This window comes from Pan paniscus, chromosome 19 (genome assembly GCF_029289425.2).
Source record: "Pan paniscus chromosome 19, NHGRI_mPanPan1-v2.0_pri, whole genome shotgun sequence".
In the NCBI taxonomy this organism is placed as follows: Eukaryota; Metazoa; Chordata; class Mammalia; order Primates; family Hominidae; genus Pan; species Pan paniscus.
The window spans coordinates 35188745-35205098 of NC_073268.2; the positions used below are offsets into that span (position 1 = coordinate 35188745).

Genomic DNA, 16354 nt, shown 5'->3' on the forward strand with positions numbered 1-16354 from the left:
GCCCTTTCCTATGTGTTCTATTGATAATGTCATTTGTTTCTTTCTTTCTTTCTTTCTTTCTTTTTTTTTTTTTAAGACAGTCTCACTCTGTTGCCCAAGCTGGAGTGCAGTGGCGTGATCTGGGCTCACTGCAATCTCTGCCTCCTGGGTTCAAGTGATTCTCCTGTCTCAGCCTCCTGAGTAGCTAGGACTACCGGTGCCCGCCCCCACACTTGGCTAACTTTTTTGTGTTTTTAGTAGAGATGGGATTTCACCATGTTGGTCAGGCTGGTCTTGAACTCCTGACCTCAGGTAATCCACCTGCCTTGGCCTCACAAAGTGCTGGGATTTCAGGTGAGAGCCACCACGCCCGGCCATGTCATTTCTTGTTAGTCTTGTTAAGGTTAAGCATAGCATCATGCAAATGCTGTTTGATTCATTTTCTCTTTCTGATCCTAACCTTGTTTGAGTTTCAGGGAAACTTTTAAATTTTGATCAAGTAAATGAAGTTGCTAGTAGTCAAAGAAGTAATTAATATTAAGTAACAGGAAGGGAAATTGCATTCACTTCTTAGTTCAGCATTTCTGATAATGCTGATTTCTTTCTTTACTTTTCTTTTTTTTTTTGAGACGGAGTCTTGCTCTTTCGCCCAGGCTGGAGTGCAGTGGCACGATCTCGGCTCACTGCAACCTCCGTCTCCGGGGTTCAAGTGATTCTCCTGCCTTAGCCTGCTCAGTAGCTGGGATTACAGGCGTGCACCACCATGCGTTACTAATTTTTGTATTTTTAGTAGAGACGGGGTTTCACCATGTTGGCCAGGCTGGTCTCGAACTCCTTACCTCGTGATCCACCTGCCTCAGCCTCCCAAAGTGCTGAGATTACAGATGTGAGCCCCTCCGCACCAGGAATATGCTGATTTATTTCTTTGCTAGAAGCTTGGCTTGCTTCATAGCTAGTTTTATAGGTACATCATACATCCCTATTTCCCCCTCAGAAGTCATGATCAAACTCACTACTCTAGAGCTCACATTTAAGGGTAATAACATTTTATCATAAATCATTTTTAAATGTATAGTATTTGAGTAAAACCTTAAGCTGCAGTAAAGAAGTATCTTCAACTTGGGTGTTTGCAAATAGTTGTTTTGCCTTCTTTATTCTAAAATATGTATGTTTGCTTTGTTTTTAAAGCAGTGTTGTTACTGTGACTCTGAAGTGTATTCTCAAAAAAAGGGGAAAGTGCAGGGATAGGTTGAGTTTCCAGTGGGGAAGAAAAAAAGAAATGTTACTTATAGGTGGTTAACATGAAAAGTTGGATTAACTTTTTTTCTTTTCTTTCTTTTTTCTTATTTATTTATTTTTTAATAATAGACACAGGGTCTCCCTATGTTTCCCAGGCTGGTCCCTCAAGTGATCCTCCTGCCTTGGCCTCCCAAAGTACTGGGATTACAGGCATGAGCCACTACACCTGGCCAATTTTTTTTTTCAGCGTATGACTAAATATAAATTTATCTTTGCAGTAGACAAAATGAATATCAAGTTATTACTATATACAAAATTCTTCAGGAATTTATTTGCTACAAAATATGAAATTTCTGTGCTTTAAAATAAAAAATATTGGTTGTATTGGATCAATTTTTTTTTTGCAGTAGGTCAACCAAGAGAAGGCTTATATTTGGACTTTTTAAAATAGGCCATTCTGAAATCCAGAAATTTGTAAGATAATAAAGACCATTTAACTGTTCCTCATTGTTTGAAACTAATGGAATAAGAAATTATATTGGAGTGATAAGTGTGATTTCTGTGACTAGAATTTCCGATCGTCATCTTTTTTTTTTTTTTTCTCCAGGTTAGATTGATTATAGTTCTCCCGTTTTTAGACCTCTCAGGAGAAAGGGAATTTTCCTGCCTTTCTTTGGATAGGTGTCTGCGCAGAGATTTGATGGACATGCCATACAACTAAGCTTGGACAATTGGCACCTTTACTGCAAACTCCCAGATTTGGTTTAATCACTGTAATATCTTGAATGGGATTTTATCTGGATAATTATCTTATTCATCCTGAATTATTAATTGATCCCAGTATATGGATCTGACAAATTTTCAAAAAGCTGAGAGTACTGTAAAAAATATTTTTTAAAAGTGCCAGGCTTGGCCAGGCGCGGTGGCTCACACCTGTAATCCCAGCACTTCAGGAGGCCGAGCCGGGTGGATCACAAGATCAGAAGTTCGAGACCACCCTGGCTAACACGGTGAAACCCCGTCTCTACTAAAAATACAAAAAATTAGCCAGGCTTGGTGGCAGGCACCTGTAGTCCCAGTTACTCGGGAAGCTGAGGCAAGAGAATGGCGTGAACCCGGGAGGCGGAGCTTGCAGTGAGCTGAGATCGCGCCACTGTACTCCAGCCTGGGCGACTCAAAAAAAAAAGTGCCAGACTTGGTGGCTGAGGTGGAAGGATTGCTTGAGCCCAGTAGACCAGCCTGAGCAACATAGCAAGACCCCATCTCTACAAATGGCATGTGTCTGTGGTCCCAGCTACCTGGGAGGCTGAGGCAGGATCGCTTGAACCCAGGAGATTGAGGCTGCAGTGAGCCATGATTATGCCACTGTACTCCAGCCTGTGCTATAGAGCAAGACCTTGTCCCCCTGTGCAAAAAAAAAAAAAAAAAAAAATTGGTTTTTACAGTTTCAATTTTTGCTAGGGGGGTAGGGAGAGAGAGAGGAATGTGATTCTACCATTCCCTGCCCCTATTTATACACATACAATCAGAAAATAATAATTTTAGATCTGTATCTTATTTTGTCCTACGGAGGGATTATGTTGTGCCTTAACTGTAACCCAAGTCTAGATGTATCCCATCTTAATGAGTTTCAATTTTTCCTTTTCTTTAATAATTGATTGCTGTTAAATTGGAATGTAGTTACACATAATAGTTAAGCAGGGTTAAAATAATCTTTTTGTCCTTTCAAAATGATAGTTTTATTACCACAGAAGACTACTTATCCTTAATGTTTGTTATAGTTCATTTTTGTTACTAAGTAGTTTGTGTTAATCTCCAGATAGAATATTTCCTTTCAAGGTCCAATTCTTTGGTTCTTGTGTAATAGTCAATTACTGTTGACTATGTATAGCCCCCTGAAGCTTTCATGTATCACAGGTAGAGTTTTTAACTGCATTCTCTGTGTATGTCGCTATAATTTGTACATGTACATAATTTTCTTATTTTAAGATGCCAAACTAAGCACATTGAAGACATTTTGGATGAAATTAGAACAAATGATTGTGTGCCATTAATAATAGATGTGGATTGGCATTCTGACCTTAAAGGATAAAATAAGAGGTGTGGTTAGGGCTGGGCGTGGTGGCTCATGCTTGTAATCCCAGCACTTTGGGGGGCTGAGGTGGGCGGATCACTTGAGGTCGGGAGTTCAAGACCAGCCTCACAAACAAGGAGAAACCCCGTCTCTACTAAAAAAAAATATATATATATACAAAATTAACTGAGCATGGTGGCGCATGCCTGTAATCCCAGCTACTCGGGAGGCTGAGGCAGGAGAATCGCTTGAACTCGGGAGGGGGATGTTGCGGTGAGCCAAGATCGTGCCATTGCGCTCCAGCCTGGGCAACAAGAGTGAAACTCCGTGCCGGGGGTAAAAATAAATAAATAAATAAATAAAAATAAAAAAGAGGTGTGGTTTAGAGGTTAGAACTACTTGCCTGAATGGTTAAACTAATTAAACATCAATTTTAATTAGTCAAATTTGATGAATGCTTTGTTCAAAAAATTTGGGCACCTCATTGAGGAGTCAGTGGATTACCAAGAAATACTTGGTGTTTTTTAAATAATGATGAGCTGTTATGAGAAGTATTATTTTATCTGTAGCATGTGTCTTGCATATCCTTGCAGTTTGTGAAGACAAAATTATTCTGGCAATTTGATTTCAGATAATAATCTACATGACACTTAAGAATTATAAGAGCCAGCCGGGCTGGCACAGTGGCTTGCGCCTGTGATCCCAGCACTTTAGGAGGCCGAGGTGGGCGGATCACCTGAGGTCAGGAGTTCAAGACCATCCTGGCCAACATGGTGAAACCCCATCTCTACTAAAAATACAAAAATTAGCTGGGCGTGGTGGCGGGCACCTGTAATCCCAGCTACTCGGGAGGTTGAGACAGGAGAATCGCTGGAACCCGAGAGGCGGAGGTTGCAGTGAGCCGAGATCGGGCTACTGCACTCCAGCCTGGGTAACAAAGAGCGAAACTCAGTCTCAAAAAAACAAAAGAGTTACAGGATCCAGGCTCACGCCTGAGGCAGGAGGACCAGCCTGGGCAACAGACTCCATCTCTACCAAAGAAAAAAAGAAAAATTAGCTGGGTGTGATGGCATGCAGCTATAGTTGAGAGGCTGAGGTGGGAGGATAACTTGAGCCTGGGAGTTTGAGGCTGCAGTAACAGAGCAAGACCCTGTCTCTTAAAAAAAAGAAAATTATAGGAAAATATGAATGCTTTATCTGAACTTCATAGAATTTTGCCATTTTCAACCCTACCTCCAGTCTGGCAGTAATCAGTCTAGGATTTTTAGATTTAAAATGAAAAGCATCACTTCAGACTTTGCTCACCAAAACTTAGTATGTAATTCTCTTTTTTTCTTTGCAGAAATGGAATCTATTTGGAATTTGCAGAAGCAAGGTAAGAATGATTAGATTACTTAAAATGTCACTGATAAGTAACCACTGGACATTATTTTTGGGTGGGATTAACAGATGGGTGGTAATTTACCAAATAGACTTTGTATTTTGAGTTATTTAATAACTGCAATCAAAAGGCACTAGCAGCTGGGCAGGGTGGCTCATGCCTGTAATCCCAACACTTTGGGAGGCCAAGGCGGGAGGATTGCTGAAGTCCAGGAGTTCAAGACCAGCCTGGGCAGCATAGCCAGACCCCGTCTCTATTTTTTAAATTAAAAAAAAAAAAGTGTAGGGCCGGGCGCAGTGGCTCACGCCTGTAATCCTAGCACTTTGGGAGGCTGAGGCGGGTGGATCACCCGAGGTCAGGAGTTCAAGACCAGCCTGGCCAACATGGTGAGACCCTGTCTCTACTAAAAATACAAAAATTAGCTGGGCGTGGTGGCAGGCGCCTGTAATTCCAGCTACTTGGGAGGCTGAGGCAAGAGAATAGCTTGAACCCGGGAGGCAGAGGTTACGGTGAGCCGAGATTGTGCCATTGCACTCCAGCCTGGGCAACAAGAGCGAAACGCCATCTCCAAAAGAAAAAAAAAAAAAGATAGTATTAAGAGTGAATACGAAAAAAGAAAACAGCAACAAAAAGACACTACCATACCAGGACTGGCGAGGATGGGGCAATACTGTAAGTGAAAAAAACAGATGAAAGTATTATTTACCTACTAGATGAAGATATGAATGATTTTTTTCCCCTCCTGGTTATGAAAGTAAGACAAGCCATAAATGTTATTAATGTAGGAAACCAACAAGAATAAGTATTTCCACTTTTGGCTGGTCTTTCTCTGTATTTGTGTGGTAGACAACAAACAGCCTAAGAATTGAAATTCATAGTTCAGAAAAATATTAGCTGTTATAGGAGCCTGAATTGTATCCTATTCATTTTGAATTGAATAGTATACAATTCCTGAATTGTATCCTATTCCTCATTTACTTTGCTAATTAATATAAGTGAATTTCAGATGGATGTGAAATTCCTAGAATTTCAGGACTTGAAATGTGTAGAAATTTCTCTTATTTTACATATTAGGAAAGTGAGGCCCAGTGAGGTTCCTGTAAACTAGAAAGTGGCAGGACTAGAATGTAGCTTCCCCTGATTTCCCGACGTTGCTCTTTCTTCTGGAGTTACTTTCTGTGTATCTTACCAAACAAATGAAAAAAACATAGACTAGAAAATACACCCTGCAGGCTGGGCATGGTGGCTTACGCCTGGAATCCCAGCACTTTGGGAGGCGGAGGCAGGTGGATCACCTGAGGTTCAGGAGTTCAAGACCAGCCTGGCCAACATGGTGAAACCCCATTTCTATTAAAACAGTTAGCCAGGCGTGGTGGCACATGCCTGTAAATCCCAGCTACTAGGGAGGCTGAGCCAGGAGAATCGCTTGAACACGAGAGATGGAGGTTGCAGTGAGCTGAGATCACACCATTGCTCTTCAGCCTGGGCAACAAGAACGAAACTTCATCTGAAAAAAAGGAAAAGAAAATATACCCTGCAAAGTAGACGTACCTGTTTTTACTGTAAAATTGCCGTTAACTCTTAGGAATGAGCATATTCTTCATGGCAGATTTCCAATGGGTGGCCCTAGGAGTCCCAGAAAGGATCTTATTATATTATCTCTGGACTAAACTAGATTGATTCTTAGCTGAAGTGGACTTGAGTTTTTCTGATACTATTTTCAGGCCTTTAAAATTTTCCATTGGGTGACCAGTTGTATTGACTTGCCTTTTTTTTTTTTTTTAAGCATGTATACTTGAAAAAGTTCTTAGGGAAGGTAGAAATTATATGTGTGTGTATATATATAATATAATATATATAATAAAATAATATATAATAAAAACAGTGCCCCTCCAGAAGAGGGGAGCATGCAGCGTAAATAGTAAGAATTTAGAATAACCCTGGAGTCTTTTTCCAGACACATTCTAACAGTTTTATGTTTTGAATCTGTGAAAGATCCATAGTCTTTTGTTAGTGCTGAGAATAAAGGCTGGTGTTACTGTGGGAAATTGAGTCAGTCTTGATTAGGACTGAATTGGCAGTTTTGCTAATTAATTTAACGTCAAGTTTTTGGTGGCAGGTTTTACTTAGATAGTTCCCACACTGGTTAAAATAAATTTTGACTTCATTTGCTGGGAACAGCAGAAGAAAAATCCAAGTGTTTCTTTTAATATTGGATTATTGGTGACAAGCTTTTTTCTTTGGCTGCTGTATTCAAATACACTGCTTTTGTAATCAGTAGAAGTACATAAAACCCTTAAGTGAACTCAACCATCTCTGATCTGCAGGAGTTGAGGCCCTCACTGGCTAGAGGACCCTGTACTTGGAATTCATTGGAATTCCAAATAGCTACTTCCAGGTTGAGAAACTGGATCATACATGTGTTGGTACAAGGAGGAAATGGGCTTGAAGTTTTGTTTTCATAAAAAAATTGGTCAGTTTAAATGATGGTTATTTGGGATTGTTATTGGAATACGGGCATTTTGAGATTCTAGACCTTATTTTTATTTATTTTTTTAACCTTTCTAGATCCCAAAAGGATAATCACTTACAATGAAGCCATGGATAGTCCAGATCAATGAAGGACCAGACTGCCTATTCGTAACCTTTCTGCAGCATTAGAGCCATCGTTCATGGGGGACACAAGGCTTTTATGCTCCTAGATCTTCAACGCAGCAGAGGAACCATAAGTAGAATCACAGGATAATATATACAAATATATATATATACATATATATATATATATAGTTATTTAAAAAAGGCAACTGAAAGTAATTAGACTTCTTAAGGAATCAAATTTATTTCAAGAGACTACACATGGTTATTTAATCTCCGGTACTGAATAGGTTTTTTTTCTTCTGTTAGTTTTTGTTTTTAAGTGTGAATGCAAGTGATTAATGAATACAGACTTAACAAGTGTGGTTCTAAAGTTCCTGCTGTCATCAACTTGGGCAACAAATGACCCACTGGAAAGGCAAATCCACTTAAAAGATCTCTGTATCTTGTTCTGTGACTGAAGTGATACACTAATCACGGGGAACCCAGAATGATTCAACATTTTCCCCCCACTCCTCCCTTGATCTTTTTGGTTTTACTTTAATTAAGCCCTGCGAGAATGCTGGATAAATGCCTTGAAGTTAGCAGGGTGTATTTTTTTAGCGAATATGATTTGCATGTCTTGCCAGGAGTTAAGCGGCCTCTGTGGGTGTTGGGGAAATACTTTATTTCTTTCCATTTATTTTTTGTGGGGCGGGGATAGGGGAGGGCATTGAAGTTCTACAATTCTGGAATAGTTAGTTGATGGTACATAGTTAACTTGGCTTCGGTTACATATTGGACTTTAACAACTGAAGAATCTATGCGTGTCATTTAAAGAAAAGTTGCAGAACAAGCAATTGGCTTAGATATACAATCTGGAAAAATATTCCTGTGCCCATATTTTAATGTAATTGTATAACTGGGAGCAAAAATATATTCTGCTTTTCAACTGTAGGTGCTCCAGACTTGCTCTCCGTCACTAACACTAAATGTGCTGTTTTCCTTGTTTTTCATCAAACATTTAAGACAAACTTAGACCTTTCTGTAAATTATCTTTTAATTTCTCAGCAAAATCTAAAAGGGGAAGAAAAAAGTCCATGAAAACTAAAACTTTTCATGTTTTTAGCCAGTGAGAAGATAATAAACCCTGACTGTAGAAGGTGTGTTTTCATGCAAACTATACTTCTGAGCTTGTTAGCTTCTAATTATATCTTAATAAATATATTTTATTACTAGAGCAAGATGGGTTTTTAAGGAAAATAATGTGAAATTCTGGAAATTTTCTTTGGGGCAGAGAAGAGCATTAGCCCTGTCTTATCATTACATTGCCATCCTGTTGCACTGCAGCTTGTGTATAGCATGCTAAAATAAATTTGTGTGTGTGTGTGCAGAAATTAAGGGTCCAATTGAGATTGGGTGATGTTAGTAACATAATAACAAGTTGTCTGGCCTGACACAGCATCACATCACACACACAGAAATTAGTATATCCATGTATGTCAAATACAGGTTAAAATATCAGGGCATTTATATAAAGAGTTGTAGTCTTCTGATAAAAGTAGACTGGATCCCCTGGGGTATTTGGGGAGAAAGTAACTACTTTTGCTCTACCCCTAGAAATGTCCAGTTTTGAGTGACTGTAGTATGGATGGGTTTTCTTGTTTTGTTGATTATTTGAGGCTTTTAAAACAAGTAGTTCATGAAAGAAGCTGTTGGACTCAACATAGAGTAGAGTAACTATCTTTTTAGTCTGGATTTCTGCCCTGCTTAGATTTTAAAAGTATAAGCATGGATTGCCAATTCCACTTGATGTAAACAAAACTTTTTTTTATACATAATATATATATATATATATATAAAATAACTTATTGTATCAGTCCAGGTTCAGAAACTTGTGGTAGGCCAGTTCCAGATAGTTTCATTTCACCTGTAAACTGTATCACTTTGACTGATATTGTAATTTTCAAATGTATAATATGTTTACAGATGTGCCCTGCATTTAGTCTGCCTTGTTCCTATTTTGATTTTTGTTGAGTCTCCTGCCTGCTTGCCAAAAGCTAGGATGCTTCAGGCCCATGTACAATTGAAAGCAGAGGCATCCTTGAGCTTTAAAGCATTGAACAAACTGGAAAATGCAACATACCACATAACTGAAGTGAAAAAAGTCTGTGTTTTTGTGTTTTTTTAAATAAAAATTTTCAAAAAGTTAAAAAAAAAAGACATATAAGGTTGATTAAAGGGAAAAAAGGCTCCAGTTTGTTTTACAGGTTTTAAAGTTCTGCTGTGTGTTCAATTGCCTTGTGTAACCACTTGTCGCCTTAGGGCCAGATTCCCCTCTCTAGTCCCCTTTTTTAAATGTCCATTTTGCTTGCCTGGAATTTTAAAGTTCTTCCGTCTCACAACTCACAAGAAACTTTCTGGGTTTGTGACATACAGAGGTTGAATGAGTATATATTTGAAAAGGAAAAAACAAAAAACAAACCCAGACCCCACCTGAATTGGGCTTTTTAACTTAGAAGCAACACTTGATTAAACATCTTTAGAAAGCTATTGCTTTTCTAATTTCCTTCCATATCCCTCAGGCCTCAGTGTTCAGAGAAGCCAAAAAGAATGTATCACTTCTCTGTCTGTCCAAAGGTTTTTGAGAGTCTCACTTCTAAATGAAACAATGCAACATTTCACTTTGATTTCTCCACTGAAATTTCCTTGATTATATGGTTAGAGGTATGTAGCTAGGAATGTCTGTTAACTTTCTGAGAACCCTAGTGCCCCATCATATTAACTGTCAGTATTTTGGGGGCATTAGGTTAATAGACTTAATTGCCTAGGTACAAGCAGGACTTTGGGACAAATCTCTTTGTGCTGTTTGGTAACACTTAACTCTATTTGTTGCAATCTTTCTCCTTAGGTCCTCACACAATTCCTTACAGAGCACTTATTAAAAAAATCTTAAGAGTTGATCTGTTTTCTGATTATTTTGTGTAAGCTTCTAAACAAACTTCAGCTGTGATTAATTTAGCACATTTAAATAACGTGTTATTGTTTGGTATAAAGAATTTTCCTTCAACTCAGAGTATTAGTACTGTAGCATAAACCAAATACAGTCTAGAGGGGATTTTTAATATCCCTCCAGTATAAAGACTGAAAAAGGGGTGTGTGTGTGTGTGTGTGTGTGTGTATGTATGTATGTATGTATGTGTGTGTTGAGTGTGTGTGAGGAAAAGATGGAGATATTAAAAATTAGTAAATGAATGTGTATAAGACATTAGTATTCAGAGAATGAACTTGTATTTATTTTGTGCCATTTGTTTTCATTACACAGAAAAAAGTCAGGTGGTTTAAATCCTTAAAAGGGTAGTATTGAAAAATGGCACTAAGAATGAAATTATGACCTATTTTTTTAATAGCTATGAAGATACTAATTATGGGTGAAGATTTCTTTTTAAATCTGTTTTGATTATTGTAGGCTTCTGTGTCACATACCACTCTTGTAGGTGTCCTCAATAATCCCCTTTTCCCACAAAATACACAGGGTGTATTATCTTTCTCTTTATTCACCCCCACTTTGCTGAACTGAAGTTAATTACCTAGCCTTTCTTCTAACCTCCTTAGTAATGAACCTTCACATAAAGTGTATTTACAGCGTCTGTAGTAGCCAGCCCTTCCTCCTCTACTTTCTAGGAGGGGATAGCCAATAACTAGGAATTTAATGACAGATTTTTTTTTCTTTGAAATAAATGGCCAGAGTTTCTCCATTTTAGAATTTTGTTGTCCTCCTTAATCATCTGCTTACCTAGTCATTACTCAATCTGCAGAAACTTCATAAAGGAAAAGTGCTGCATTGTTTTTACAAATAACAGTTTGTAGGGAAAATATGACAAACCTCAGCTATGGGAGTTGTCCACAATACAAAATTTTGAAAAAACATTACATAGTGATAATATCATACTTGGTTGTTAGGCTTGTTGCTTCCCCACATCAGAGGCATCTAATGATTTATCTTTTGTAATTGCTGTAAACTTTTTTAAATAAGCCATTTAGTGTGAAATTGTCATGTATCAAATGGCCATTGGAAATGGACTTTACTCAATTTTAATTCCACTGTAAATAAGGAGGGAGTCATTCCTACAAGGCTCTCTTCAGAGAAATAGGTTAAAAGTCCAATTTCCAGGTATTATTAGTATAGTTATGCCGCTGGGCCACATCCTCAACAACAGCTGATCCCTCTTGTATAAATAAGTTAACTGTGCAGAACAGTTATGGGACAAATATAATGGTCATTATGGTCAGATTGGTTGATGCCACACCAGTCAAGGTAGAGTCTGATAGGGCAGTATCTTAGTAACCCTACCCATGACTTAACTGTTGGATTTGAAAGGAAAACGTAGGATTTGCTCTTGTCCCCTTACCCGCCACAAAATTTTGATAATTTGTTTAAAAGGGAGAGGCAGAGGAAAAGACTAGAAGCATAAATAGCTGCTCTAAGTTTGCCAGAGGCACATAGCTTAACATTAGTTCTTAATATTGATGTTATTTTTACTAATGTAATTAATCAACAGAGCACCAAGATTCTTTCATGGTGAAAAGGGTGGGCTTCTGTTTTGGTATCTTAAAAATGTTTCTTTTAAAATATACATCACCTGTGTGAGAACCAGGACCACCTGGGAGAGTGATGAATCATTGGCTCCACTCAAAAGCATTGCTTTACTGAGTTTTAAATTTCACACTGTTTTGCTGTTCAAGAAAGGTCTTAAAGTAGTTAAAGGATGCCAGCAATAGTGCGAATAGAATTTTCGGTTGTCTGCATAATAAAAACACCCATTGCAGCATGATTGGTATGTTGCTCTTGCATTATTGGGAATGGTAAATCAGTTATGGGCTAGAAACTATGGAATGGCCATCCTCATATGTGATGGGATTGCTGATTCAGACTTCCCTATTTTCCATACAATTTTGTTATGTGCAGAGTTCTAAAGCCATTTTATAATACTGCAGTATCCCCCCCCCCACCTTTTTTTTTTTTGAGACGGACTGTCTGTTGCCCAGGCTGGAGTACAGTGGCGCAATCTTGGCTCACTGCAACCTCCACCTCCCTGGTTCAAGCAATTCCCCTGCCTCAGCCTCCCGTGTAGCTGGGATTACGGGCGCACACCACCATACCTGGCTAATTTGTATTCTTAGTAGAGACGGGGTTTCACCATGTTGACCAGACTGGTCTCGAACTCCTGACCTCAGGCAATCTGCCCGCCTCAGCCTCCCAAAGTGCTGGAATTACAGGTGTGAGCCACTGTGCCCGGCCAAGTATCTCTTTTCTACAGCCTTATTAAACTAACTACAAACCTTTATTTTCCAATTTAGTTTTACTTTCAGTGCATATCAAAGTTGTACTCTTCAGACCAACAAATTAACTTGAGGGCAAATTACATAGCTTTCCATGTACCCTTTTTTCCTCAGGTGCTAATCAAAGGCTCTGAAAATGGATACTGCTTTAGTGATGTCTGCTTTATTCTTAAAATGCTTATTTCTTTTGCTAGATGTAAAGATTTGGTGTTAACAAAAGTGGTTTTAATATGTAAATATGAATGAATGCCTTTAGTTTACCCTGTTTGTCTATTATTAATCTGTTTTCATTTATCCTTCATAGAGGAGGATCCTTTCATGATCTTGAATACATTTCATTAGATATTGTTGCATTTTAAGAATGAAAATACAACTGTTTTCTGTCTTAGATTAATCCTGCTGCTATGAGAAACTGAAAATCAAGAATGTGATGCACTTTTTACATTACTATATACCATACATATACCATAGGTTGCTTTGATACCTTTCCTGTAGCACAGCCACTAACAAGAGTGAATGAATTATAAAATTCTTTTTGGGAGGGAATCAATACAAGTAACTAATTCTTAGCTGATATTGTCCTATGAAGGACAATAACTTAGGAATATAAGAATTCTGTTAATAGTACACTTTTTGGCCTTAAATGTCTTCTACTACTGAAAATAGTTTAAATCTTAGCTTTGTTTCTATTATTCCCTCTCTCTGCCTCAGAAAGAGGAATTGGGAAGAATGGCTTAAAGGACGTGGTGTCATTGATTTGTTGCTGATCTTTTAGAAAACATTTGTCTATGTAAGCTGGGGACTTATTTTTTGTTTGTATATAGAGGGGAAATAATGCTGCCCTGAACCAATCAGATTTAGTTTAAATCAAATCAATCAAAACTCCAGCTGTTTCTCTTGTCTTTTTACTTAGCAAAGGAAAACTTTAGTGAATGCTACTTGACAAGAAGAAAAGTCATTTCTCAAGCACATACCCAAACTTGAAGGTGATTGAACCCAAAATAATGGGTGGGAAACACCAAATGAGGTGGAGGAATGAGAAAGATGTGTGGGCCAAAGCTATCTGGTTATATTTTGATGTTGCCAATATCGCAAAGCCAAAATTTTAATTTGCTTATTTAATATATTTGTTGGCCAGAGATCTATTTTTATATCAATGTGCCTTGCATGTATATTAAAAAAAAAAAATTGGAAACGCCATGTAGTAATGCCTGAGATAGTCGATGGTTCTTACCACCTCACTAATTTTTATGCAGTATGAAATGCTCATTCTATTGCCCAACTGGTGCTCTCTGTTTAAAGTTACAGATCTTGCGAAACTGGAACTATTTTATAAGCTGGGGAAGTGATTTACTTTTTTTGTTGTATCTTTTTTGTTCTTAGTCTGTTAGTGGCTGTCCTGTAGTGGGAAATAGTAAAAGGATTCTTCACTCCCTTCTCCCCTCAGCACCTTCTTCAAGTAAACATTTCTTGTGTGCTTTGAAAAAAGTTTCAGCTTGCTGTCTCTTTTAGTGTTTTAAAGAAGTGTTATACAAAGCATTGTTTGCAAAATATAGGGAGATAATGGAGTCCACTTTAATTTGGAATTCTGTGTGAGCTATGATCCAGGTTATCAGCTCTTTCCAACTTTAAAAATTTTGTTAAAAGCACCTTGCTTAGAAAATTTTAAATATTTATGTCTGCAACAATTGTCTCAAAATAATAAACTGTGCAATTCTTGTCATTAAAAAAAAAAAAATCTGAATTTTCCCGAATGTGACTTGTTAGTTTCTCTCTGTATTTCCTGCCAGTGTAAATGTGAAAGCTTTGCTTGCATTACGTTTTAGAAATGCATTTTGCACACTCGAATTTTGCCGAAGCTCCGTGAAAAGGTTAGATCTAAGTAGATGAATAAAGCTATGCACATGTTTTGAAAGTTTAATTTGTGTGTCATTACCAAAAGTGACCGATTTGTCCTTACTACTTTGCTGTTGTTAGCTTTACCATCTTTGGAAACTTGGCTCAAAGTTACATAGTTCTGGGCTAGCTCATCAGTGGAACTAGGAGAGAGGAAAACTGGCACCTATTTTAATAAAGTTCAATTTAAACGAGAGCTTGACTTGTATCTATTAAAGGGCTTTTCTTGAAACAGGGCAGTTTTGTCAGCTTTACAAATCATTGGATGCTCTTCCTTAGTAATATTTTGGTTTATTTGATCAAATAGAAATGGAAAGTAATTCAAACTGAAAGACCCTTTTTTGTCATATGGAACTTGGTGACGATTTTATGTCTTAAAGCTGGCTTAAAGGTAGGACAGCCTTTTTACCTTTATTGCTTTAGCATAAATTTGGTTTACTGAATTGACTGGCTTGAGATTAGAATTATTCAGTTGTTTGTAAGATCAAAGCACTGGTTGTTTTAAAGATAACGTGTATCTTTTAAAAAATTGCCCAAGCTGATTAGAACAAGTTTAGAAGTTGGGTACATTTGGTTCAAGTGCTGCAATCTGCATGTACTAAATAGCTTTACTTTGTGTATGTGTACTTATAATGTGTAGATGTACTACCCAGGTTTTGTCAAATCATCTTTTTTAAAGTTTTTGTTTTTTAATTGGTTCAGGACCTTTGTAGGAGAGGCTAATATGTTTAAGTAGAAGATATTACTGATAGCATTTTCCCCATGCTCCTACATAAAAAATAAATATTTCCATTTTATAGCTTTTTCAATATACAGAAGAGGGTTACTTCTTCATCAAGTATATTGTTGCCTTTGAGGACACAGCAAAACCCTTCTATATGTATCTTCATTGATAGTGGCAGTTAAAAACTAAGTTATCCAGTTAAGACTTAAAAGGTGACCCATATTAATTGCATGGCCTTAAAAGGCAGAAATGCAGGAGTGTAGCAAGCATCATTTTAGATGGCTATGGTTCCTCTTCCGCATCTGTCAGTAGTTCACTTATGTTCAGTCTTAGAACCTACTGGAAGAGCGAAGTAATTTCTCTGTCTTGTGCAGAGGCACTTAGGAGCTGAGTTACCTCTTAATCTGGGGGAATGGATAATAAGTGGAGTACAGTTATGTTAAAGGATGTTCCCCCCGCTCAAAAAAAAGTTTCAATGTTTGTTTTGCCCAGTCAAAAATATAGGTCTTTTCTACATATAAGAACAGTCACCAGAAATTTTCCCTTTTGCTAAATGCTTAAGTATTTGCTATAGCTGTTTCTGATGTCATGGATTCTGAGGAAGTGTCATTTACGTGATGATCTTCCTTTATTGATGTCTTCATCATGTTCAGTGTTTTAAAAATATAAATTACAAACACTCTACAACCATACCCAGATTTACTTATTTTATCAGAAAAAAAACTTGAGAAATTTGTAGATCAAATTGAGAGACAATAAGTGTACATTGTTGAATAAAAAATTTTAAAGTTTCTGAGGTGTTTGTTATCTTTTGTGTGCTTTAATTTTTTAAAAAGTCTTTACTGACTAATCTTAAATTCAGCTGATAAAAAGTAAAAAAACAAAAAACTGAAAACTAAGTTTGTGACATTGATAATGATTTTTTTCCAAAGGGTCAAATATGTGAAGAATTTAAGTCTTCAGTATACTGTGGTCCTATGATTTAAAAAAATTTTTTTAATCATACAGGTTTTTACAGTGCTTAGAATTAGCTTGCTTATTGAAAAATCCAGAGCTATCCTGCCTTTTTGCAGGACATTAAGCCTTATGCCCTTCCAATTGAAATAAATCAAAATTGAGCTAAGCAGTTGAGCAACTAGAATGT

The 16354-nt window shown here is 37.4% G+C and overlaps 1 protein-coding gene across 1 annotated transcript in view; it reads left to right on the plus strand.

Moving 5' to 3' along the window:
- Positions 1-16006, plus strand: part of NUFIP2 (nuclear FMR1 interacting protein 2) — a 40627-nt gene extending 24621 nt beyond the window's left edge. The window contains exons 3-4 of the mRNA XM_003812704.6: positions 4635-4667; positions 7242-16006. Of these exons, the coding sequence (XP_003812752.1) occupies positions 4635-4667; positions 7242-7294 (86 nt within the window). The 3' untranslated portion in view covers positions 7295-16006. The remainder of the gene's footprint in view (positions 1-4634; positions 4668-7241) is intronic.
- Positions 16007-16354: the final 348 nt, after the last annotated feature.